Below are 26,720 nucleotides of genomic sequence, written 5' to 3'. Positions count from 1 at the left end.
AAAAACAAGTTGAGCGATGGCAGGAGGTGAAGGAAGGGCGGGGGGATGTCAGGGAGGAGGAAGACGAGGGCATGAGAGAGAGGAAAAGCCGGGGGAAGTGTGTGTGTGTGTGTGTGTGAGAGAGAAAGTGAGTGAGAGAGCTCAGTCTGACTGAACTGCTGTTAATTAGTTCCAGCTGGTGAGCTGTGGAGCGTCGGGCTGTGTTAACTCTACAGTGTTGGTGGGTCAGGAGTTGCCTCTGTCTCAGTCTGTCTCTCACACACACACACACATGCACACGCACGTACACACACACACATCCCTGTACTTCTATCTTTGTGAGGACGCTCACTGACATAATGCATTCCCTAGCCCCTTGTGGTGGATGGTGGAGGTACACCAAATCTGTTGATGTATGTGACGTTGATGGATCCTATTCATTCTCTACTGACAGCAGGAGTTCTTGCCGCGCGTTGGATCAGACTCGACGAGTTGACTGACCAGAATCTGAATTTTACATAATCATTACTCGACCTCAACTTTATGCAAATGAGGTCCGTTCATCGCAAGGCAGCAGGCTTGTGTAACTCCCAATCAGTCAAACTAGGCAGCGCTGATCAACTATGAATCAAGATTTCATGTCTCTTTCTCGCCTCAAATGTTTTCAGTAGGGCAGTCAATCGATTCAAATGTTTAATTGCGATTAATCGCAAATTAATCGCACATTTTTTATGTTCCAAATGTACCTTAAAGGGAGATTTGTCAAGTATGTAATACTCTAATCAACATGGGAGTGGACAAATATACTTGCTTTATGCAAATGTGTGTATATATTTATTATTGTGAATCAATTAACAACACAAAATATTGACAAACACTGTCCAGAAACCCTCACAGGTACTGCATTTAGCATAACAAATATGTTCAAATCAGAACATGGCAAACTGCAGCCCAACAGGCAACAACAGCTGTCAGTGTGTCAGTGTGCTGACTTGACTATGACTTGCCCCAAAACTGCAGGTGATTATCATAAGGTAGGCATGTCTGTAAAGGGGAGACTCGTGGGTACCCATAGAACCCATTTACATTCACATATCTGGAGGTCAAGGGACCCCTTTGAAAATGGCCATGACAGTTTTTCCATGCAAGAAAAATAGCATAAGTCTGGAGCGTTATTTAGCCTCCTTCGCGACAAGCTAGTATGACACAGTTGGTACCAATGGATTCTTTAGGTTTTCTAGTTTCATATGATAACAGTATCTTAACTCTAGCTTTAAAACTGAACCTAAAAAAGTTGCATTAGTGTGTTAAAGAAATTAGTGGTGTTAAACACATTTGCGTTAAGGTGTTATTATCGCGTTAACTTTGACAGCCCTAGTTTTCAGAAAGAAGAAGAGTTCTGTTTAGCTGTGAAATGAGAAAGTTTGTCACCAAGTTGAAAACAGTCAAATCAAAACCAAACACCGCCCAAAGGTCGGAACAAACCGGAGTGTTTGAGGTTTCGTCACGTCTTTCTCTTTGTTGACCGGATCTCCTCCGTCACCCTAACCAGCACAACCCTAACCCTAACCCTAACCCTAACCCTAACCCTAACCCTAACCTAAACCTAAATCTAACCTGAACCTTTTAACCAAGTCTGAATCCTCAAACAGTCCTTTGAAGAAGTGCAGGATCGGCCAAAATGTCCCCACTTTAAAAAAGAAATGCCCTCACTCTGAAGGTCTAAAACTCAAATTGGTACACACACAAGCACACATGCATGGAAAACATACATAGATACACTAACATCCAGAAACATTACCGAAACAAATCACCTGAAAGGCAAACAGCATACGGGCAGCACCGCACATACAAACACTGAAACATGATATACACAAATTCACACACCCCCACACACATTTATGATTCATTTATGACCAAAGCACGCTGTAAATGCACACGCTGTACACATAAACGCACACGTGCACAGGGGAAAAAAACAGCCTTGCGCTGTATGTCAAGTGTGTATATCAAAGGGTAAGTGTAGGGAATACGTGTAACATGCGATGAACACATGCAGTACCACACGTGAGCATGCATACATGCTGCAACATACACATGACATGAGCACATACAGTACAGACATACACACACACACACTTAAAACACACACACACACGCACGCACACACACACAGAGGAAAACACTTTATAGAAAGCCCATATGGCCGCTCTGCAGCTGGAAATGTGGAAGTGATTGTGGTTTGGGCTTCGCTGCACAACAACGTGACGTCGAAAAGGGAATCATTTCACAGGGCAAAAGGTGAAGAGGACATTACCTCACAAAAAAAAAACTACATTTGCTCACTTGCCTCTATTTATCTGCTGCCATCAGGACAGTGTGTGATGTATTTGCTAAGGTTTGAGATATCTGTATGTGAGATACTGTATGTGCCGCCTACCCAATGCAATGGGGGAGAATGGAATTTCAATTACGGTACTCTCGGCATTGAAAAATTAGGTACCACTTTCTAATAAGGCTCCCTTTATAATGAGTTTAAATAGTCACTCAATCATGTATTAATGCTTTATGGATCAGTTAAAGGTCATTAATAAGAACATCAACTTTCCTTCTTTGTCATTTTAGCTAGCTCCCCAGTTCACCAGGAAGACCCGTCTAATATCCCTTTTTCCACAAAAAGTAGCATGTATATGCCGGTGTTTTAAACAGGGGACAACCCACTAAAATAGGCGATAGACTCTTTTTCCATTGCCAGTAGATGACAAGCCTTTGTCGTTACCTCCGCCAAGGCCGAAGGCTTAGGAAGGAGGTTATGTTTTCACTGTCGTTGGTTTGTTGGTTTGCAGGATTACTCCAAAAGTCTGCGATAGATTTGAACGAAATTTTTTGGAGGGGTGGGGTGTGGCACAATGAACAATCCATTATTAGTCAGAACATTAAGACCTCTGAGTATAACACATGCATTTTTCACATTAAACTCGGTGAAATTACAGTTGAGTTCGACCAAAGCACACTTGGTGATTGTTGGAAAGAGTAACAACGACGGTTTAGGTGAGTTTTATTTTGTTTCTGTCCAGTTTGAATGAAGTGTTTTACACTGCTCAGCTGATCTCGACATAAACGTGGATGATGGCGCAAGCTGCACAGAGAGGGGGGGCAATCGTATTCGGGTTCCTTGGCGGAGGTCTGCGCTCTCCGAGTGCCATTCTAGTTTTGTTCTGGTGTCACGTTCGACATCACGAATGTGCCGGAAAATAGGGTTAATAAAACAGTGAAAATGTTACGGTGGGTTTCTGTCTTTGAGGAGCGCATATAACATCTGTTTCTTCTAAACTCGGTAAATTAAGGGTTGGTGATTGTTGGAACAGAGGAAAGACTAACCATGACGGTTTTGATGAGTTTTATTTTGTTTCTGTTTGAATGAAGTGTGATTTGAGGATCAAATTAGTGCTGCTGACTGGAGTCTGGCGGCTTTGAGCTTTAGTTTTGTACGTTAATAAATTATAATAATTGTCCAAATCCCTATTGATTTTATTTACAGCGGAAACAGCTTTTAGTGATCACGGATACAGTGATGCAGCACTTTGGCGCAGAAGGCAGAAGAATTGGCAGCGATCCAGTAAATAGCGAAGCGGTCTGTTTCATTACTTTGTATTCATGTAATAAATATACAAATGTCTATTAGGTGGTAATCTGCATGAGAAATGATGCACAACAACAGAAATTATGTTATAATAATCATCCGCTTACAGTGATCAATTTGACCCGGAAAGAGGGGATCAATATAAGTGGTTTCCACTGTATTATAATTTATATTCACTTCAATGCGCGTCACATAGCATCGCGCCGGAAAAGGGGTGACAATTTGCGTGTCCGCCAGGGTGTCATGTTTCCATCACTGCCGATCGCAGCTGGAGCCGATGAATAACCGTGACTACTGCTGAGTCATTTGTCCCGGGAATGAATGCCGATTGTAACCTTTCCCTCTGGAGAAAAAAGCCAGATGTTAGTGGGTGTTAGTGGGTTTTTAGTCCAGTGGGAAAGGGGCTTAATGGATCATTCAGCCACTCACCTTCTGAAAAGGGCTGCAGGGCATCAGGACCAAAAATCCATTTATTAACTAGATTTTAACCTTTACAACTGTAGACTTAATGTATTATGGTAAAAGCCATTTTACTAATAATTTATGAACATTAAGAACTGCAAATGACTTACTAATGTTTGGTGATAACTTATTAGAAAGTGAGAAACTTAGGTCCCTTTATTAATGATGCACTAGCATATACAGGGATACTCCAGTGATTTTATAATGTGCTTCTAATAAGTTTGGGGACCCGCAAGAGACAAGCCTGAAGCAGCCGAAATATATGAAAACATGTTGACTTTTAGTCTCTAGTCTGGTTCAAGCTCCAAAATCACTGGATCCTACACTTCCAAGGATGCAACTCAATGGCATCTTAGGTCTTTGCCAGTGGGCTACCTCCGGGTCTGAGAAGTGAAGCCAATGCTGAAGTGCCTTAAACTTGCATTCTTTCTAATGACCAGAAGCGGCGACTCCTCTGGTTGCAAAAATAAATCTGATTGTATAGAAGTCTATGAGAAAATGAGCCTACTTCTCACTTGATTTATTACCTCAGTAAACATTGTAAACATGAGTTTATGGTCTCAATCATTAGTTTCAAGTCTTCTTCAATACAGCATGATGTTCATTTAGTAAATTATGGTCCCATTTAGAGTCATATAGACCATAAAGCAGGGGATGCTTTAGGGCGTGGCTACCTTGTGATTGACAGGTCGCTACCACGGTGTTGTCCGGTCTGTAAAATCAGTGCACTGCCCCTTTAACAGGAAGATTACTAAAACTTGGGCACATGAAGCCAAAAAGTACGGCTAAATACGACTAAAGTGAGAAAATATTCTTGTAATTTGGATGGACCGACGCTTTAAAATCAGTCCAAGATTATTTTCTCGAACACTGAAACACATGAAACGTGTCTGTTACAACGGTCGCTGTGATTTCACGAGTGTCACTCATTTACTTTCTGAATCCTTTCTTTCAGCCATCACTTTATGTTTTTTTTTTTTAGCCTGTGTTGATATCCTTTCACTCCTTTTAGTCTTTTAGCAAACATGTATTTTAATCAACTTATGTTTGCTATCTGATCCGGGCACAGTGAATCCCCCTGTGCGGTGTGAAATTTGATTAAGGTAATTGGCAAGCGTTGGCTGGTGTAAACCATAATGTGTGCTCCTCTCCACTCAGCATGTATAGATAAACACCCACAGACAGACACAACAAAATACGAGAACATTTTACACGCTGGAAAATTTAGAGTACATCTAATTGAAAGGTAGTTATTTTTAAACCGTCTTAATTTCATTCTACTCTCATTTCACGCTGCGCCCGTTTGATGCCAGAGAAAAATTCAAACAATCTTCACATTTAGGACATGATGAAATATAAACATGTGACAGATTTAATTCCAAAATAAGTTGCCGGAAGGTGACTTTTACTTTTAAAAAATCAAAGTAAAAATTAGATAATGACAATATAATCTTTGGTTGGCAGATATATCTGTATTTTAGAGCTATTCAGTGATTAATTCTAGGTATTTTTTGTGGTTTGGTGCATTTTTGGAAAGAAACTCTGGTGTGATTTGTTCCAATTTGGCATCCTTCTTGGCAGTATTATAAACTTTGGGCAGTAAACATGGCTGAATGAAACCCTGCCAGATAAGGTGTGAGTTTTGCAGTTCTCATGACAGGGTGTCATCTTGATTGCAGCCTCCGCTGCAAGTCTCACATCTTTTCCCTCTGAAAATGCTCAGTTACAAGATCTCGGGCAGAGATTATTTTTCCCTCACTCCCCTGCTAGGTGACAGTGATCGTGCTTTTTGAAGAAACTGAGTTATTCAAGCCTCTGGCATTGCCTCAGACCTGAGACGGCATGAATCCTCCAGGCAAGACGGAAAACAAAAGAGCCAATATTCAGCCGGTTGTGTAGTAGCTTAGCCTCGAAGCGAAGACAAAGAAAAAAAAAATCCCCCTTGATATTTCTATAAGGCAAATTGACTCCTGTTGTAAAAGGGTGGTCAAGAAAATTGCAGCAGTATTGATTGTGTAATGTTCAACACGGACATATCGATAGGGTGTCTGAAAACCTAAGAACTTGGCTTTGGCTGGCTTTAATAAAAAATGACCTGCCTGGAGCAAGTTCACACAAAGCAATGAGTCACTCACGGAGAATGTCTTCAAGCCGCTCTAATTTTCTATTTTTAAACCAAATATTTCTCTCTCTTGCTTTCTTGAAATGAAAAACAATCCTTCTTTCACCTTGTTTCTTTGGATGCTAAAACATCCAACGCGGTGTTTGTGCAGGTTGGATTGAGATCATGTTTTGCTTCTCACTTGTGAGAACTGTACAAATCCCAGCGTGGATAGATTATTATGCACAACAAATCAAAGTCATGACTGTCAAAGACACGCAGAGAGGAGAGGAGAGGAGGGGGAACAGGAGGACACGAGTGTTTGCTCCTGCACATGGCGGAGTGGGAACGAGGAGGAGGAGGAGGAGAAAGAGGGAGCCGGTCCTGGTGATGAGGAGGGGTGTGAGCTTATAGCGACCAGAAAAGAAGAAAAAAAGAGAGAAACTGACAATGAAAGAGAGAGACGTTGAGAAAGATTGGTGCCTATTATTCTCCTGAGAAGGGAATAGTCATAGAAGGGTTGGTTCCCATGGCAATAGCTCTCTCGATGCATGCGTGTGTGTCTGTGTGTGTGGACGAGCGGCAACCGGGCCTTGAGACTGTACGGAGACGAGGTTGGCCGAGGCCATAGCGAACCTCGGAGCCACCCGGAGCCTTGAAACGGCGGAGAATCTCAGACAGACACTATTGTTTACTCGCCTGCTCCCTCCGCCTCACTCATCACAACCTCATCTTCCATTTTTTTTTTTTTTTTTTTTTTTTTTATCCTGCATGCTTTGCCGTTATGTATCGTCCTTGGGCATTCAAAGCAAATATAACAAATTCAGTGAGTTGAAAAAAGCAATTCCACCTTTGGCACCCGCAGCCTCGTCGTTGGGAGTGCATAATGGTTTAGATGTAGAGATGTCTCCCAAAAAAACAAATTTTAAGCTTCTCTGTGGCATCTTCAATGTAGAAATGTTTCTGGGCGCCTCTCACATTATAATGCATTCACTCAGAATACCCAAGGCTTTCTGTGATGACATTCTACAGTAAATTATTAATTTAAATTTTTGACCAGCATGCAATTGCTAGAGGATGCTTTCCTCCGAACTTAAGACCCTAAAAACAACTGCCTCTTCTCCTCTCACACTGAATAATTACACTAGCATTAAATTAGCAACCCTTTCTCCTACAAAAACTGCATTCTCAATTACGTTTTGAGGAAAACGTGGTTAAAACACGTGATTAAAGGGACTCTATGTAAGAATCAAAAATTGCTTGTTAACAGCGACACCTGTGGCCGTTAAGTCAACGAAAGTCAGCATCCTGTTGCTCACGCTTGTGCTCGCTCTACATAGACATTGACGAGCATCGGTCAAAACAGTGAGGCGACACACGTCAGCTAAAAGCACGATATCTAACTCCATCAATTTAGAATTTTGACTTTCTGCTCAATGTGTCTCTGTTGTTATCACATAGAGACTTAAAGGAATACTCCGATGAAATCCCATGTTTCCCATCACATTTTAGCCCCCTTGCATGTTAAACGGTGGCTCCCGCAAGTATGCAGTTTTCTCCGTAGTCATCACAGATTCACAAGTTGATGGATTCCAACAGCGACCCAGTTTCATGGTGAAAATAAGTGTCTATAGAAGCTGTTCAAGCCACTCATGCAGCATAATCCAAATCATCTGTGTCCATTTGTATGCTTGGTATATGGTCCAAAAAGTCACATTTTCTACTAAAATATGGCAAAATACATAGTTAATGTTCGCTGCCAGCTTGCTAGGTTAACTTTTTATGTCTGACACTCACGTACTATATTCAAACCACAGGTTTTTGGTGGCTCATATCTTTAAATCAGTTTGAATAAAAGGGTCCTGTAAATGGCAAGAACAGTATATTTAGCTACACACTGTAGGTCCCTCTCTTCAAAGGACTGTGTAATCACTAAAGGTTACAGCATTAACATCCTGCCTCATTGTTTTTCTCTCTCTCTCGGGTCTTTCTTTTTTTCCATCCTCTCTGTCCCACTTAGGTGAGGATTCAAGGTGGTAAGGACAGAAGGAAGGAAGGAAGAAAGAAAGGGAAGAGAGGGGGATTTCCAAAGTGTGTTAACATTTCCAGCTGACGCTGTCACCCATAAACAGCAGGGAGTGAGGCTGAAGCTCTCAGGGTTAGTGAAGGATATTTTGACCGGACATCAGACAACTGGACACATTGGCTGTGTGTCCTGTGACCTTTTGTCAAAGTAGGTTGCTTTAAGTGCTTGTTCCAGAAAAACAACCCCTCCAGGCCACTGCAGAAAACAAGCATCATTTATATTTAGCCTCACAGCACCCCCCCCTCTTTTATAACTCCGGGCCCCCAGTTTGGGAAACAGTGAAATTTAGGCAACTGGTGCTTCACCTCGTTGGTTCAGTTCAATTGGAATCTGGAGCGTTTCCCAGTTTAGCTTGGTTGGTTTAAGCTGATATGAAAGCTGTCAATCAAACTCTGGTAGGGTTTGTTTGTGGTGTGAAAGCAAAGCAAACCAAACACAGGATGTTATGACAGTAGTGCGATTTTAGCATGAAATCAAATACTAAACTTCTGTTAAACCCATCTGCTGATATAGCAAACTGTTAAGACAGTGATCTTCTGATCTGTATAGGCTCTGTATATTTATGCAGGGTAATTTGGTAACCATGGTAACGCCTACACGTATCAGCACATCAGTGCAGGGGTTTTCCCCCCGATGTACCAAAAAGTAGAAATACTCAAAGCCAGAAGTATGTCGTGTGTGTGTCCTACTCTGATTTAGCAGTTCCCCAAGAAACTGTGAGTGAAACGTAGCGACCACACACCCGTTCGTCACTATTTATACACAATATGATCTATGAGGTCCAGTGACAGTCTTGACTAATAATGCTCATGATCAATTGTTTCTGCGTGAGCTCATCAGAGAGGTTCAGTAAAGTGCAGCATGACATGCTGTCATTGCCAGAACTTGATTCCCCCACTTGGGTCCATATAGAGCTGATGAAGCAGGATGTCAGTCCATATGACTTCAAGCTTGAGCTGAACTACATGTTAAAGTACCTTAAAGCATTATGGTTGAGGTCAGGGAAAGATCTTCTTCATGAATATGAGAAACTACCATTGACTGTTGGTAGGAGACAGAATGTGAAACGCAGTCTCAGGGACGAATTCAAAGAAAGATTGTGCAGCTTTTGTGGCCACTAAACCTGCGCATATAAGACAGAAAGAAACCTGTGTAATTCTCGAAGCACCCGTAAAGGGTGAAATGCACCCCTAAACTGCCCTACCAAGCAAATGGCGTCTCGGTGCTCCTGTGCTATTTGCACGTATTTAAATTAGGTAATAATATTATGCATTAGGGCTGTCAAAGTTAATGCGATAACGCGTTAACGCAAATTGGCTTTAACACCACTAATTTGTTTAACACATTAATGCAACTTGTGCAGTTTTAAGGTGAAGATACTGACATCATATGAAGCTAGAAAAACCTAATGAATCCATACAAGCTTGTCGGGAAGGCGGCTAAATAACGCTCCAAACTTACACAAAATTTTGGCGAGGTAAGGGGTCCTTTGACCTCTGACCTCAAGATATGTGATTAAAAATGGGTTCTATGGGTACCCACGAGTCTCCCCTTTACAGACATGCCCACTTTATGATAATCACATGCAGTTTGGGGCAAGTCATAGTCAAGTCAGCACACTGACACTGACAGCTGTTGTTGCCTGTTGGGCTGCAGTTTGCCATGTTATGATTTGAGCATATATTTGTTATGCTAAATGCAGTACCTGTGAGGGTTTCTGGACAATATTTTTAATTGTTATGTGTTGTTAATTGATTTCCAATAATAAATATATACATATATTTGCATAAAACAAGCATATTTGTCCACTCCCATGTTGATAAGAGTATTAAATACTTGACAAATCTCCCTTTAAGGTACATTTTGAACAGATAAAAAAATGTGCGATTAATTTGCGATAATAACTATGGACAATTATGCTTTAATTGATTGACAGCTCTAATATGCAGAGCTACATTTGCCGCCAAATTGTCTCCTTTCTATGCAGATGAGTCTCATTGCAAAAACAGGCTAATTCACAAAGATCAACATTAATAGCGCCGTCTTCAAAGAGTTGGTGGTAACTGAAGTAGGGATGTCACCAGAATTGATACTGCGGTACCAAGTCGATGCCAAAATTCTGAAAACGTATTGATTATATAATTTTGAATAATTAGCTTGTTGTGAATAAGAAGCCCAAGTCATGGAAAGCTGGACTGTGTATAACAGTGTAACTGTGACTGTGGTTTGGATGAAGAAATATTGTATTAGCACACGTTCTTACTCAGACAACTTCTGCTATGATATCATATTGTTCCAAACACATAAACAAAATACAAATACCAACACATTCTGAGCAGTCACCATGACTTTAAGTACACGACCAGCTGATCTCAGCTCTGTGTGGTAGAAAGGAGCTAATTAGCGCCTCTTTGTAAAACAGCGGTCGATGTTCGTCAGACTGCTGCAGAAGAAAGTCTCTGATTTTCCTCCAGCTCTGTCAGTCCTTCATGCCGAACGTTATATTATAAAACTGGTCAGATGTTTCCTAAACTGTAGGCTGATCACAAGCAGCACATATCAGTCTCCACCACGCAAATACATTCTCACTTTCGGTAGACAGGAAGTTAAGAGACAAAATAACCTCAAAACACTTCCTTTTTGCTGAAACGCATGAGGTGAATAGACCAATGAACCACTTTCAAACCCCCGGGCCTTTCAGAGTGGGACTAGAGCCGGTCGCTGCGCAGTGTGGGCAGTGTTTCGGAGGAAAACGCACCCAGTGAGGGCCAGCCAGAACCACCTGTTGAGAATTGTACATATTTTTGGTTCATTATGAAACTGTTCATGCACACGTTTAGAGGCGCAAGGAGCGGCTTTCACAAACGCTGACTGCAACGGCATTTCGAAATGCCAGCTGGCGTATAAAACTGTATTAAAACATCGAATGGTAGGAAAAAGTTTTATTTTCTTTAGTGATTTTTTTTGCTCTGGCGGCAAAGACGTTACCAGCGGAAACACTGTTGCTCCCGTTTTGCAGCGGTCCAGCAAAAAGCAGGTGACGCTTTCCTTCCTCTTTGGCAGTTTTAGCAGCGCCTTTCCCGGTTCACTGTGCTATTTACGATACAGCGCCACCACATCGGCGTAATGCCGCAATTGCAGTAATAAATAACAGAAATCCACCAAGTGCAACACTTGTAAGAAGATAGTGTTTTCCATGAAGACACCCGTCAGAGTTTGGTCGAGAGCTGGAGGCGGCAACCTCGTAATTCTCTATGAAAAACCAGGAAAACTAGGAAAAACCCTGACACTGTCCTTTCTCTCAGGAGGTGGCTTGTCAGGAAAACATACTCTAATTTGAAGCATTTCTATCGACAACCACTGCTGTTGTTTTTCCTTTGAGGTCAGTTTTGTCCTCTCATTTCCGTGATGGTCTCTCTAACCACTCCACCTTTGGAGAGCCCCTGACTCTACCCCCTCACAATAAACTACAAATGATACCGAACCAGCATGATCCAACGCCAAACGCAGCCTCGCTAGCGCTCCACTTTACTTGTCAGATTAAGAAGATCAAAAGTCAGAAAAAGGCGAAGAGGGCGAGGGAGATAAAGCGTGAGAGAGGAAGAGAGCGGGCTTAAAAGGGAGACTACATGGAGAAGAACACAAGAACACAGTGTCCTAATTAATGTCCTCTTCCATTAATCCTGAAGTCTGAAGCTTCCCATGCTGCTGGGTTTGATCTCAGCAATGTTACCATCAAAGCCTTGTAACATGTTCTTGTAATATGGGGGAGATCTCAGTCAGACAGCATTAAAGTCGCTTCTTGGTGCTGATGCAGTTTAAGTGAAGACATCAGGTGTGGTTTTGCACCATCATCTTCTACATTAATGTAAAAGGCATGATCATTTCAAGCTACATTACTCTGTATTTTACATAACAACAGTGGATCAAATGACTACATGTGAAGGATAATGCTTGTAGTGACAAAAAAATATCATCCAAGTCTGCAGCTCTACAGGGATTGTTTAGCATCTTTTAGTTCAGTCATTCCCAAAGGCTGGGTCGGGACCTACAGGTGCGGTCGCAGGAGATTTTATCAGGGTTGGAAAACAAATTAGCAGAATTTCTTAGTCTTTTATTTAACATTTCTATCTGCAGTTCACCTTTGAGCCACATAAAGGAGCCTGAATGTTGTTCTGATAATTGTAGCCTACTTATAACATTAAATCGAATATGAAAGACTAGCGTACACTCTGTTTGTTTTACTGATGAGAGGAGGGCCTGTTAACTCCACCTAAATGTATCTATTTGGTCTCATTTATAAAGTATTTAACATGTGTATATGTTTTCAATAACATGCATTAAATTAAGTTGTGATTTATCAAACGTATATCTCTCTTTGACATGGCTGCTTTACTTATTCAAGATAATGTAAGGTGATGCAGAAATGGCGGTAAAAACGGCGAGGAACGTTCATTTACGCGCAAATACGCTCTTCTCGCAATTTATAGATGAAGACTTTTGTGAATTTGGATGCGATGATTTGTTATTTTTAAAACGTGGTTGCTTCAGTTATAAAATGCTTCAGTGGAGTCCATGCCTCGACGGGTCAGGACTGTTTTGGCGGCAAAAGGGGGACCTACTCAATATGAGGCAGGTGGTCCTAATGTTATGGCTTTGGGAGTTTCAGCTTGCATTATACAGTAGGTGTTCGGCCCCAAAGTGGTTCAAAAATCAATTATTTCGCCTTTAATAATGTGCTTAATCCCCGGAGAAGCAACAGGTAGTGACCCCAGTGATCAATGTGAGCACAGAAGACAAAGCAAACCTTGGACTGACAAACTGTTGTTGACCGACAGATGATGTTACCTTTCATATTCAGCACAATACAAAGTGCTGTGGGATGTTTTGGTTGCAAGGGGCCAAAGTTAAGTGCATCCCAGCGACAACAAAGCATCCGAACGTCAATCTGGGTTCACGAGGAGAGAATCCTATCGAATGAAACCTCTTATCAAATAAAACCTCAAAATGCCATTAGCAAGAGACAAAAGATAGAACAAAATGGCAAGAAGATCGTTGCTAATTCAGCGAAAGGGAAATCAATGGCGCTCTTCCTGTTTTTTTTTCTGTAGCTGCCCAGAGTCTGTCTACACTGTCAAGCATCCAGACTCCCCGCCTGTCAATCTCCAAAAAAAAACATGGTGTAGAGGAGCGGAGGCGGGGCTTTGTGGGGGCTAAAACTGCCCGGAGCTCCCACCTCGGAGGCAAGAAACGGTGACTCAAAAAATCATAAACATCTCACATTTCCTCTCTCAGTTCAGCTCTAAAAATACTCCCGTTCACCTTCGCCTCACATCTCCTCCTCTCCGGTCTCAAGGAGCTATGCAAATACAAGTAGCTCCATTTTTTCTTCTCATCCACTTTGTTTTTCCTTCCACAGCCCTCCCTCAAAGCCCCCCCATCCTATTGTTCTGAGTACCTCTTCTCCAGCTCTTGTAGACTACATGACAGAGCCTCGTCTTCCCTCTTGTTGTTCCTACTCTCTCCAGGGTAGGGGGAGAAATGATAAAAGCTATTTACAAGTAACTGTAGGCAACAGTGGAAATCCAAGACGTGGAAAAATTCAAGCGTTCTTTTCTTTTGATGGCAGAGCCATTTGTGAAGCTGCGTGGTGAACTGCTGCACAGTGCAGCGCAGTCCTGAGTGACAATTTAAGGGGGGACTGAAGCGCTTTTAGGGACTCCGACTACACCAGCTTCTGCAGATTGTGTTTGGCTTCTTTTTTTTTTTGTTCTTGAAAACGGAAGCAAGACGTCAGTCCTGCCTGGCACGTGCAGAGAGGCAAAGAAACAACTCCAGACGCGTACAAAAACCCATTTAGAAGGCTTTTGAAGTCTCCCAAGGCTTGCAGCACGCCTGACTCGGTGTGTTCTGGTATTAATCACAAGTCCATCAGCCCGTGGTCCATTTCAGGGAGCTGTTCGGAGGCTTGTAGCGATATGATTGTGATGCACGTTGAGATTCATAAAGCCCAACAAAGACATTCATGTAAGTGCCACTGGAAACACTGGCTTTCATGACAACCGTAATGAATCTCCTGCCTCATCTTTCACTCTCCGTTCTCCCTCGCCGTGTGCTGATGATCACCCCTTTTCTATTCATCTGACTCTAATTGCGCACTCTCTTTTTTCTCTCCAGACTCTACTTGCCATGCATTACCCGCTGCCCGCCCCCACCCCTTTTCCGACTAACAATCTCCAACCCGGCCACCCCCATTTCCCCCTCTCTCCCTTGATTGATTCTCACCTTTTCCATTCTTGCCGTTCACCTCATTAACAGAGACCCCCGTCTGCTCGTTTCCTATTTCGTCTCCCACTCCTTCCTACATCCCAACCCCCTCCCGCCCGTCCGCACTTCCTGTCCTGTCTCTGAAGCAACGGCCGGCTCAGATTCGTAGTTTCCAGCCAAGGCCCTGCGACGTTCTGTAATTAGTAAGGAGCATAATAGAGAGGGTTCCTCATCAGCCGAGGGTGGAAGGGGAGGGGAGGGCAAGGCACCACCGCCATCTATCCATCTATCCATCTATCCATCCATCCTTGAGTTTAATCAGCAGCACACAATAGGATGTCACCTGCTCCCAGGCGCAGCCGCCGGAGAGAGGCAGCGATGCTGTCACAAACCATTTGGGGTGAGGCGGCGTCCGCGGCGCCGGCTCCTTAAGGCCTCCTCTTCTTCCACGGTTGTCTCTGCTAATTTGGTCTCCCTGGGAACGAGGGAGAGGGAACCCGTGAAAAATCAAGCTCATTTAGTCGTGTTTATTTATTTATTTAAAGACGCTCATCCGGCATGTTCTTCTTTATTGGTTTTCCTTCTGAAATCCCTGAGGAATCACGGATATCAGAGTGCATGAATGTTTGCTTTCATATTTGAGTGTGTGAATCTGGCCCTCAATCAGTCATACCCAGTGGGGGAAAGAAAATAAGTAGATTTACTCAAATACTGTTCTTAAATACAGTTTTTGTTTTTGTATTATTGTCTGTATTATATGTATTATTGTACTTTTTACTTCACTACATTTATTTCACACCTATAGTTACTAGTTCCTTTGACGATTAAGATTTTACATAAAAGACATATGATCAGTTAATAAAATATCAAGCAGTGGCAGAGCAACAGATTAAATGATGAATTGATGCTATAATAACTATAATTTGTATATTACCCAGGTAATCAATTCGTATGTAATCCACGTAATCGTGAGCCAGGACAGTTGACGTTGTATAAAGAGTGACAAAGTCTGCGTAGGGAGGACGTCGGGGTGGATGTGTGGGTCTAAAAACACCAGACTTTCACCCAGGAGACCAGTGTTCGTGTCCTGTGTGAAACCGGGAAGTTATTTTTCACATAACTTCAATACTTACTACTTACTTCCATATGTTTTCCTAATCCTATCCAAGTAGTTTTGTTTCCTAAACACAGCAGGGGTTTGCACAGGCACACTGATTGCATAGAACCCATTTTCATTCACATATCTCGAGGTCAGAGGTCAAGGGAGGTCACCCCTTTGAAAATGGCTATGCCAGTTTTAAAATTGAATGTAAGTTTGGAGCTTTATTTAGTCTCCTTCACGACAAGGTAGTATGGATTCCTCAAGTTTTCTAGTTCCATATGATACCAGTATCTTCACTTTAAAACTAGCTTTAAAACTGAGCCCGCTACAACCTAAAAATCACAAGTTGCGGTAATGCATTCAAGAAATTAGTGCCGTTAAAACAAACTTGCGTTAATGTATTATCACGTTAATTTTGACAGCCCTAATGAGGATACGTTGGGTTATGTAAGTATTTTTATATTGACAATAGATATCATTTTGAAGGAATGAATTGTACATTATGGTATTGCTACTTTTACTCAAATAAAATGACCCGAGTACACACGACATCTATTGCACATCTGTCCATCCTGGGGAGAGGGTTCCCTCCTCAGTTGCTCTTCCTTTTTGTTTCATTTTATTCCTATTTTTTGGAGAGTTTTTCCTTATCTGAAAAGGTCGAAAAAAGGACAGGGTGACAAAAAGGATGGCTTATCCTGTACAGATTGTAAAAGCCCCTGAGGCAAATCTGTGATATTGAGTTATATAAATAGAATTGACTCGACTTGACTACTTCTTTCACCACAGGTTACATCCAATTTGTAACCACACATACACACTGATCCATATGAACTCGTCATTTACTCGCTGGCACACACACAGACACACAGGTGACAATGAAACACCGTCTCAGTGTGTTTTGTCTGGTTGGCAGGGTCCGTGCACAGAGAGACTGACACACTGTGGAGCCATGGGCTGCGGGCTGCGTAAGATGAAGCCGATGTCGGAGGAGAACAGTCCGGGGAAGATTTACTCCACCCTGAAGAGACCACAGGTGGAGACTAAGGTGGGCATGGCCTACACCTACCGCTACCTGGACTTCCTCATCGGCAAAGATGGTAAGACATGGATTTCTACCAATCTGCATAAAAGCGGCGTTAAATAACCTGTGACCCTTTTTGTTTTTGACAGAAATTTATCTAGGGTTTTGGCCTTTAAATTTCAGTAGCTGTTATTCCAGATAGAGAGTAACCCACCAAGTTGAGCACTAAAAGCCTGAAGTCTCAGCATAGCACTAGTTGCTATTGATCTGTTATCCCCACAGCGCCCTTTCTGCAGATATGTTATGGTCATTTTGTGCTGCGGGGTCGTAAAAATCGAAATTATTGCCCCTTCCACATGCACAGTTGAAATGATATGAATAGCTCAAGGCACTTTGGCATTTTGCTGCATCATACCTCGGCATGATAAGAAGGCAATACGCCTCACAAGTTCTGCAAGGATCTGCACTGCAATCTACAACTCTGTGTGCTGTGTGTAGTATTTTACTGAATAATGCTACCTCCAGTGTGATTAATCTGTCTACTCCCCCCTCTGAAAACGCCATTATACCTGCGTGTCCCCAGTATAAAAGCATTAAGGATTCAGATGCAGAGGAAATCTATCACTCATGGAATAACAGCACACTGCCTGTAATTTTCATCAGGATTTTCTTGTAATGATGGAGTGTTAATTAGCGCCTGCTCCCTGTATAGCAGCCACTGTTGTAATTTATTTTCTCACAATTAGTCAGTCATGCTTTCACGTTGTGCTAATGATATAGAATTTTCCAGCCCAATCCACGCCAAACATCCTGCTGGCGGCCATCAATTATGTATGGCACCAAATCCAACCGGGCTAGCAGGGGATGCAAACAAAGTAAAGAGTGGCCTGCTGGGTAAAGAGACTCTTTTGTTCAAGGTCACAGGTTTGATGCTCACAAAACTACGTTTCAGCTAGCTTGAGACTGACTGGCTCTGCACTCTCACCAGCCTGGTGAGCTGTAAACACGTAAACAAGTTAACTATGAAGATGTTGCTGACAGTCAAACAGAATCTGAGGCTCCCTATGCTGTGCATGAAAATATGGAAATTAATCAGGTCCCTCTTCAAAGATAGCACTCCCTCCACTGATGCACACGCACGCACCCACACACACACCCACACACACACACACACCCACACCCACACCCACACACCCACACACACACACCCACACCCACGCACCCACACACACACAGAGAAAAGGCCGGTAGAGTCCTTTCCTCAGTCTGAGGCGTTTATGAGATGGGAGGTGGGTGTTGCTTCCTGAGATGCCGAGACCTAAAGTAACAAATCAGGGTATTTGTTGTGTGCGTTAATGTGTATTGAAGAGTGTGTTTGTGTTGTTATGTTCTAGATGTGGAAATGCATACAGTCTCTTTTCAAAATAAAATTCCAACGTAGATTTACTTTCCGTTTACTTTCGCAACAAAACTACTTGGATATGCTACGCGAAAGATCACGGTTGGGTTTAAAATAAGTATGCTGGTTACGTAAAATAACTGACTTTGTTATGTAACTGGAATTAGTGACGTATGGAAGTAACAACAAAACTACGGTAAAGTCAACGTTGACTTGGTTTCACACGGGACAACAGCGATCTCCTGGGGGAAAGTCCTGTGTTTGTTTGACCCATCCAACCTCCCCTCCCACCGTCTAATAATGACGCGAATGGGTTTACGTCGGAGTTAGTTGAAAGGGCGGTGTGTGTCATACGGACTCTAAAGGGTGCCTCGGTGCGATGGTATCAGACGCAGAGGTTCACTGACCAAGCGTTGTTATTTGACGAGTTGGGAGTGAGACCGGGTTGGTCATTCATACCAGCATACCTACAGCAAATTATCACCGGAATCTGCAGCTCCGCTCACTTTTACAGAGCTTCATAATGAGTTTAAGCTCATTGTTTAGCTGCGTGCCGCAACTTTACTGTTTGGTACACTCTCACAGCTCTCATCGCATGGTTTTCGGCGGCAGCAGGCAGCTGTTTTCATTGATAAAGCTCTTAAAACCCACTGTCCATTACCTGCTCAGCACCAAACAGCAGACAGACACAGTTAGTGTCTAGCTGGTGAACATAGTGGAGCATTTAGCAGCTAAAGAGACACATACTTCCTTCAGGAGTTGTTAGAGATCCAAATTAATGATAATGTTGTTCAGTAACTACTGATGATATGTCAATGTTGTTTTCACAACTTGTTTCTGCTGCCCCTAAGTGGCCCAAAAAAAAAAATTATTGTAGGTTTAAGAAATGTGATTAACAAGAAAAAACATTTTTTTTTTGGCATTTTAGGTACAGTGGGGAACAATGTTTATGTACTGATCCCAACGCATTCAGTGCAAATTAGCATGGTGCATGCTGATACACATACATATATATACACACACACACACACACACACACACATATATATATATATATGTTCTACATACACAGTCAGTATGTTTACATGCATACAAATAGGTTGTTTGCCTTGAATAACCAGATTAAGTGTGTAATACTAATGAGCTCACAAAGCACTTTAACACATCCAATATTCCCGATGATAGTCGTAACAGGAAAAGCCATTCTGCGAACCATAAAGTAGACCTTCTTCGTCTTCCTCCACTGCTGGGCATACCACTCATTTTTCAGACACACTGCTGTGCTTCCAGTTTAGTTCCCGTGACATTCTGCAGCTTGCACGCAGAACCAAAACAAAGAAAGGAGACCAGACTAAAGCATATCGATATCCGGAGTCATTTTAAAGAGCAATCCAACGCCATTATTTGACTATTAAGTAAGATAACCTGGTGTTTAAACGACAGCTGCAATGATCAAAAGTATTGTGCTTACACTGAAGTGATTGGATTAGATTAGAGTCCATGTCTTTCTGCCAGGAGCAGAAAGCTGTCAAATATATTGATTAACAAAGTAGAGTGCAATGTCATCGACGAAATACAGACTTTTTGAGCAGCCGATAGCTGCTTAGACGACAGACATCAGCACTCGGGGTTGAGGTCAAGGTAAGATTAAGTGTAGAATTAGGATTAGATTAAGGTTGAATATATAATGGAGGTCATTAAGGTGAGCAAATGGGAAATTAATGTGCTCAGGGACGATTCTGTGTGTGTTTGTGTGTGTGTGCTCTAGGCCAGGGAGGAGTCGGGGGGCTATATATAGCCATCACTCTGTTATTTCTGCCCATGACAGTTATAGCTGAAATGATGGTGCGGGGGGGGGAGTTTGGTGGAGGAGGGGGGGATGGTACGGGAAGCCGGGAGATGTAGTGTGCGGCGTGTTCGCCCTGACAGTTGATTAGTCTCCATTAGTTTGTCAGGCTGACTAGACTGGATGGATGGAGGAGCCGGGGAACATGGGCGTCTTGGAGCCAGGCGGGCTTTACCGTCCCCCCTCATATGGGACCTGACACAAGGGCGGGGCTGGATGCGGAGGCCGTAGGTGGACGGGTGCCTCCCTTCTGTTGAACTGTGTGTCTTTGGCTCATGGCCACATCGTCTTGCCTGTAATGGAGGGGGTTGGTACTTACTGTAATCAGTTTCCTCTTACTCTGTCTCTCTGTCACTGTCAGTACGCCTCTGTCTATGTTTCTCTGTCGTTCATCTCTTGAAAAGTGTGTGTATGTGTGTGTGTGTCCCATAGGAGCATATTAAGTTTGAGAAATCAGAGCGTGTCAGTGCAGCCCCAGCGGCTGAATCATTTCACTGCATCAGCAGATTTTCGGGTTGAGGGGTTAGCGTGTTACTCATGGCTGTAATTACCTTGTTCCAGGTATGTAAGTGTGGGTAATGATTCATGTGTCTGGCCTTTTTCTACAGGAAACCTGTAAAATATTTAACACACAGTCAAAGATTATGAATATGAAAATAGTCTCTGGTAGAGCTGTGGGGCGAGCACATAAATTCAGATACTTACAGTGTGAGCTGCTACGAAAATCAGGGATCATTTTTTAACTTGACAATTGGCTCACAGGTGGAACTGGCATCGTAAAGAGAGTGAAAATTAAATAGTTCCTCTACTCGTTCCTTAAAGGTACTTTGTGGAGTTTTCTTCTGTTCTTCACCAAAAAACATTTACGTAACATTTACGTAACTGTACGTATTTCCTCTCACATAAAATCCTTGCAAAGCACATTAAAAAAATAAATAAATGGAAATCTGCATTGGTTACATCCAGGCCTGCAATTTCATCATTTTAGGGCCAAGGTCACATGACCTTTGGTGTTGTCAATTTTTTGAGGGCACAAAGGCCAAATGCCAGGGCAGCAAGACCATCAAATAAAATAATGATTTTACAATAATTCCCAGAAATAATGAATTTAACTTAAGGGTTAAGGATGATTTTATTTTTAATATATAATATAACTACCAGTAAAATAAAAAAAAAGCATTTTATTTCACAAAATAATTTAGTGGTATTACGAATGACCAATATTTTTGGTACGGTTTAGGGTGCATCCCCTCAACTAGCAAAGGAGGCACTCCGTCAAAAATAGACTAGGCGTATAATTTTAGCGGAGAGAAGAGACGCTTCTGGGACACGCTGCGAATCACAAGCATTGTCTAGAGCAGCCGTTGATCAGCTCCAGCGGCCGCAGTACAACTGTACATGGTGTCAAACTACAATCATAAATAGCCTGGGTTTTCAGCAGTTCATACCAGGCTCTAAATCAAACCAACCACTGGTTTATGTGTGCAGCGTTTCACTTGATGTTGCCCAATAAGAATTCAGAATCTTCAAAAGACACTGGTGTCTAAAAATAGTATCGACAGGAAAGAGGCAGCGGAGAAAATCAGCCGCGGCAGTGTGGACACGGCACCGAGGCCATTGTAGCCACAGGACATACAGGACAAAGGGGCGGTGAAATTCTTCTTCCCTGCCTTTTGCCAGCAAATCGCTACTTTTTTTGGCGCGATACCACCACCTGTCAATCAGTGGAATATTGTGAAACCATTGGCAGCAATATGTATTGTCTCATGCGCGTCCTCATGCACAATATACAAATAAAAGGGGATCTGTTAGTCAAAATGTTGCACCTATTAATCAAAATGTTGCACCATAGCGTTACTAGGGGTCAAAACCCCCAAATTGTACCTTTAAAGGGACCGTTTGTAACTTCTTACACGTATAAATCACCCGGGTCGGTGTCCCATGCGCGCTCGCATATGCTGCTTTGAGCTGGGTGTAAGATAGAGCTCACAGAGATTTTGCTTGTACAGCTTGACTTGATCTGATATGACCAGTAGCTTATGGTGACTAACATTGCAGGTCACAGTTTACTTGTGGTGCGATGACGCAACATTTGAAGGGAAATTCCAATATGCCATTATCCTGTAAATGCCGTTTATAGCCACAAGTATGTCTTTAACTTTTGTATTACACCCTAAAGTGATCATGCAGCTTGTATTGTTCAGTAATTTTGATTATAGAAGAACTTTAAAGCACATTTTCAGATGTAAATTCAGTTCTTGTTGGCCTTGGAATATTGTTGTCATGTCTCGAGGATCAGATGATTCATATCACAACTTATCTTGTGTAACTGAAACAGTAATGTCATATTGCATTATGTTACAGGAACAAGTAATATGATTACATTAATTCATTACTTCGTAGTGTGTTATTGCGACACAATAAAAGATCAATGTTTGTTTGATCCTGTAAAGCAGTAGGCAGCATCAGAAACAATTACACTGTCATACGGGCAACTGTGAAAGGAAATTGCTTTTCTTGTTACCTTCTAATTCAGGAACCATTATCACTGTCGCTGTCTAATTTAGCATAATAAAAGAAACTCTTCCTAAAGAAAGTTAATGTACCAGAAGCTGCAGAAAAATGTTCTGCATCAGCATTTTTAACCGGGGACAAATTAAGGCCGACTTTCTGCTTCCCCCTTTCACCTTGCTCTTCCCGGGAACTATGCCCTCATGATGTTGAGTTCACTTCACTGTGACTACTGCACTGTGAATAATGTTTGTAATAATTTCTTGCCACAGTGTTAGATCATAGCTTTCCTGCAACTGCCACCACAATGGCCCCGCAGGCTACTAACCAGCCACCAAATGTACAAAAATAACAACTTTCACTGCAGAAACAGTGATGAAAGGAAGAATAAATCGGTGGAAAGCTGTAGGTAATAAACCTCCTCTGCACCGAATATCAGCGTCAGCCCACCAATGAGTTGTTGCCTCATGTTGCTGTATCATTTTGGAGCAACGCATTCAGCTTCATGGTCACTTTGCTACCATTCATTCGCCTCTGAAAGAGCTGCGGAAAAACAAAACGGAGAGTCTGTTTGATATTGAGATCATGACCCTGCAGGGAGCTGAGAAAGTGCCTTGCTGGTGCTGTGTTAGATGGTGTGGAAAGAAGCCATTTCATCGTAAACACGAGCACAACAGACTCGGGCATGTGGCACGAGTCTTATTTCCCAAAATGTGATTTTGGAGATGTTAAAAATGTCAGGAGAAATGAAAAATTGAAAACAGTACTGCGTCGCGTCTTCTCGGCGGGCAGGTTTGGGAATACTGGAAATATAAAGATGTCGCCCTTGACATCAAAGCCGGTGAGCAGACTTGTGAGTCCCGCACACACACACACACACACGGGCCCAGACACACACCGTTTGATATCATCTCAGGAGCTAGACACATCATTTATATGCAAAACCCCCAGAGCCCCGAGTCCCCTTGTTAATATGAGCTGTAGCGGTGGCGGCAGGTGAGTGACACGCGGGAGCAGCCTCCCCCCACCGCCACTTCACTCAGATACAAGACCGAGCTGCAGGAGAGGTCAGCAGGAACGCCGCACGCCGGAGTGGCTTTCCGAGGGGAGATTAGTCCTTGGATGGCGGGGGATGGCAGGATTTATCCCCTGGCTCCTCAGCTTGAGAGGTGGAATTGAATCGCAGTTATTGGAGGGGAGAATGACATTGAAGACTGAATTCACGGTCATCTGGTTTTTACATTATATTTCCATTATATTCCCGCTGTCCAGGGTCCGTGGCTGCGCAGCTCAAATCACAACACGATTGTAAATTAGATGCAGGCAGAAGTGAATGTGTTTCTGATGGTGTGAGGAGTCAAAACGGGCAAGTGGTGATTACGTATTGGAGAATACTGAATTAATAATCCGGACCTCCTTTGGAAGCGGCCGGTCTTTGCGCAGAGCGCTCCTGATGAATGTATTCAATGTGATTACCGGTAAAATTGTGTAATCTTTTAGAAATGTGCATGAAATATGCATCAGCTGCCGTCCGAGCCGACAAATTCAGACTCGCATTGTTGCCGCTTCTTGTTTGTGCCTCTATCCATAGTTAGTGGCATGCTACAGTAAGTGGATGCTACTCGTATTGTTTCGAGCCAGTCAGGCAGCAAAATGCCAAGCCATCGTTTGCTGAGACAAAGATGTCAGAGCAGCACTTTAGGCGTGTGAAGGAGCCAGAGCTCAGCAGGTTCCATTCGTTAAGCTTCAAACGGCTGCAACTGCTGACAAAGTTTTCAGCAACAGGAAACGCAGATTTCTGCTTGGTTCCTTCCTCTTTCTCCCCCCTACCCCCTCTCTGTCTGTCTGTCGCTCAGCAGTGTGTTTGAGATTAGCTTTCCTTGTAATGCTTCGTATTCTGTGCCGACTATTTCCTGTGTGTCTGACGGCTTCGGTATTGCAGTTAACTGTTCCAGTACGCGGTGTGTGCGTGTATTGTGTTGTTGCAGCAAATTCAATTTCCCTCGCTCGGAGAAATATTCTCGTCATGATTTGATTCAGGTTGTTCAGGCCTGCACGATGAGTGTGTTACAGGGGATGTTAGGAATATAAAACGGAGGGGTCAGAAGGTCAGGGAATAAGAGAAAAACAAGGCAGACGTGTGTAACACCAAGTTAGATTTTAAGGTTTGCTAAATCAAGGTTTTTAATCTAGAATCTCTGGAGATTTCTCAGATTCCAGTCATGGCTGGACTTTCTAAACAACCTTGTCAACCTTTGTCTTCAGCAAAATCACACATCCTGAGGCTCTGTGGGTTTTTATTTTTGAGATACGGACTCTGCATGTGGGTGGGGAACCTGCGTGCGTCATTAAATGAGTAAGTGAGTGTCTTGAAGAGAGAGGAAATGAGGGGAGAACGACAGAAACCAAGATAGAGACTGAGTGCGGTGTGTATGGCTCGTATGCGAGTATGTACACATGGTGGTTGGGTGAAATGTCTTTTTAGTCTCAGAACTAGTGTCTGGCTCTGTGTTGGTTTGTCTTGTGTTTAGGTGTGTTTGCACACTGCTGTGTTTTATTGCCTCTTCTAACGTGGCCTCTGCTGTTTTCCTGCCCGCCTGACAGACAATACGCCCGAGCGCCCCCTCAAAGCTTTATTGGCTCTTATTGCCATCTCACTCAGATCCAATATGCCAGTATTGATTGTGTTGAAATGCAATCAGGGTCCCCACAGCAGAGGAGCAAACAATCTAAATTTAACAAAACACCTCCGCCGGCCTTCAGCCCGGCGCTGATAGCACCTCCCAAAGAGGAACAAATGTATTTATGTGTGCGGAGAGAAATAGAGGATCTTTCACGCGGCCACAGCTATTGTTAAATGCTCTCGTAAGAAGCCTGGGAGGGCGCACAAACAGAATGTGCAGGAAGTGACCTCAGCCTTGACCTCACTTCCTGCCAAGAGGGCGTTTTACAGAAGATGTTTTTGGATTCTCAGAAGTCAGTTAGCGGACAAAAGAGACAAACACTCCTGTGTCCAAACTCAGATATTGCTTCTGTTTGGTGACCTGAAGTATAAAAAAGACTTGATTTGAGCTTTAGGAAAATGCAAACTTGGCATTCCTTCAGGGGATGTGAAATTATTTGTTTTTTTCTGAGCTCAAGAGGTCGAGCAATTTTCTCAGCTCACAGAGGAACAATGTGATCTCTCAGCTGAAGTGAAAACAAACAATCATCAGAAATCTGAGTTATGAGTTTTCTCCCACCAGCGACAAGTATTCGCACAACGACATTACGAGGCACACTCTCAACATTTCCATACTTTTTCTTGAGAGGAAGAAAATGCCGTGAACGCTGTGAATAACTATGATTTGTCAGCTTGATAATGAAATTCTGAGCCGCCTCCCCACCGCTCAAAGTTATAAATTGCACCTCCTGTAAAACTCTGTGTCCTTTTCAAATCCATTTACAAACAGGTAGGAGAGCATACAATTTGTAATAAAAGGTTAGATGTTTGTCTTAAAAAAAACGCCATGAATTAATTTTGGGGAACATGTCGCTGCCTGAAATTCAGCAATCTTTCTGTTCTCAAAAACACAACAGTGTTGTAAGCAAGGACGACTTGTAACATTAATATTAACCAGTTTGCTTTTCACATTTTTTAATAGCTGTCATCAATCATTTCGTTACAATAGGTGTCATTTTTCAGAAGCAGTTATCTGAATGTGAAATGAAAGTCTTCAGTTTTCCAATATAATAGACTCTGACAACATAACAAAGGTTTGCCTTGATGAGGTTTAGTGCATGCGCAGGAGCTTTTCCATTAAGACTGGAGATAACACAACACTGCTTATGTGTGGTGGTACTGCCTTAGCAGGCTGTGTCCTTACTAGAGACAACATGAGGGCTGGGCGATATGGCTAAAATCTTCTATCACGATATATAGGAAAGTTCTCGATATGGATATATATAACAATATAGTATGTTTGCTGGTTATTCAATAAATGGGTAGTCTATATGAAGTAACCTCGTGGTTAAATCTATTTTTGTATACTCCTGTGTGAATTAAATACTTGACAAATGAAAAGCATTTTATGAAGAACTTTAGTGCAAAATGAACAGTTTAAAGTTAATGCGCATACATAACGCAAATTCTTTTTAACGCCACTAATTTCTCTAACACATTAACGCAACTTGCGATTTTTAGGTTGTAGCGAGCTCATTTTTAAAGCTAAAGTGAAGATCATATGAAATTAGAAAAACCCAAGGAATGCATTGGTATCAACCATGTCATACTAGCTTGTCAGGAAGGAGGCTAAATAAC

General features: G+C 42.5%; 2 protein-coding genes across 8 annotated transcripts in view; one reads left to right on the top strand and one right to left on the bottom strand.

Moving 5' to 3' along the window:
* The window catches only part of LOC141778521 (cysteine-rich venom protein pseudecin), a 153,301-nt gene that overhangs the window by 15,830 nt on the left and 110,751 nt on the right, over positions 1-26,720 (bottom strand). The gene's annotated exons all lie outside the window — the stretch shown is intronic.
* The window catches only part of rftn1b (raftlin, lipid raft linker 1b), a 135,047-nt gene that overhangs the window by 832 nt on the left and 107,495 nt on the right, over positions 1-26,720 (top strand). For both annotated transcript variants that reach the window (XM_074652826.1, XM_074652825.1), the window contains exon 2: positions 16,557-16,740. In XM_074652826.1, coding sequence (XP_074508927.1) covers positions 16,593-16,740 — 148 coding nt within the window. In that variant the 5' untranslated portion in view covers positions 16,557-16,592. The remainder of the gene's footprint in view (positions 1-16,556; positions 16,741-26,720) is intronic.

This window comes from Sebastes fasciatus, chromosome 12 (assembly GCF_043250625.1).
Source record: "Sebastes fasciatus isolate fSebFas1 chromosome 12, fSebFas1.pri, whole genome shotgun sequence".
Classification (NCBI taxonomy): Eukaryota; Metazoa; Chordata; class Actinopteri; order Perciformes; family Sebastidae; genus Sebastes; species Sebastes fasciatus.
This window is presented reverse-complemented; position numbering and strand designations above follow the sequence as displayed.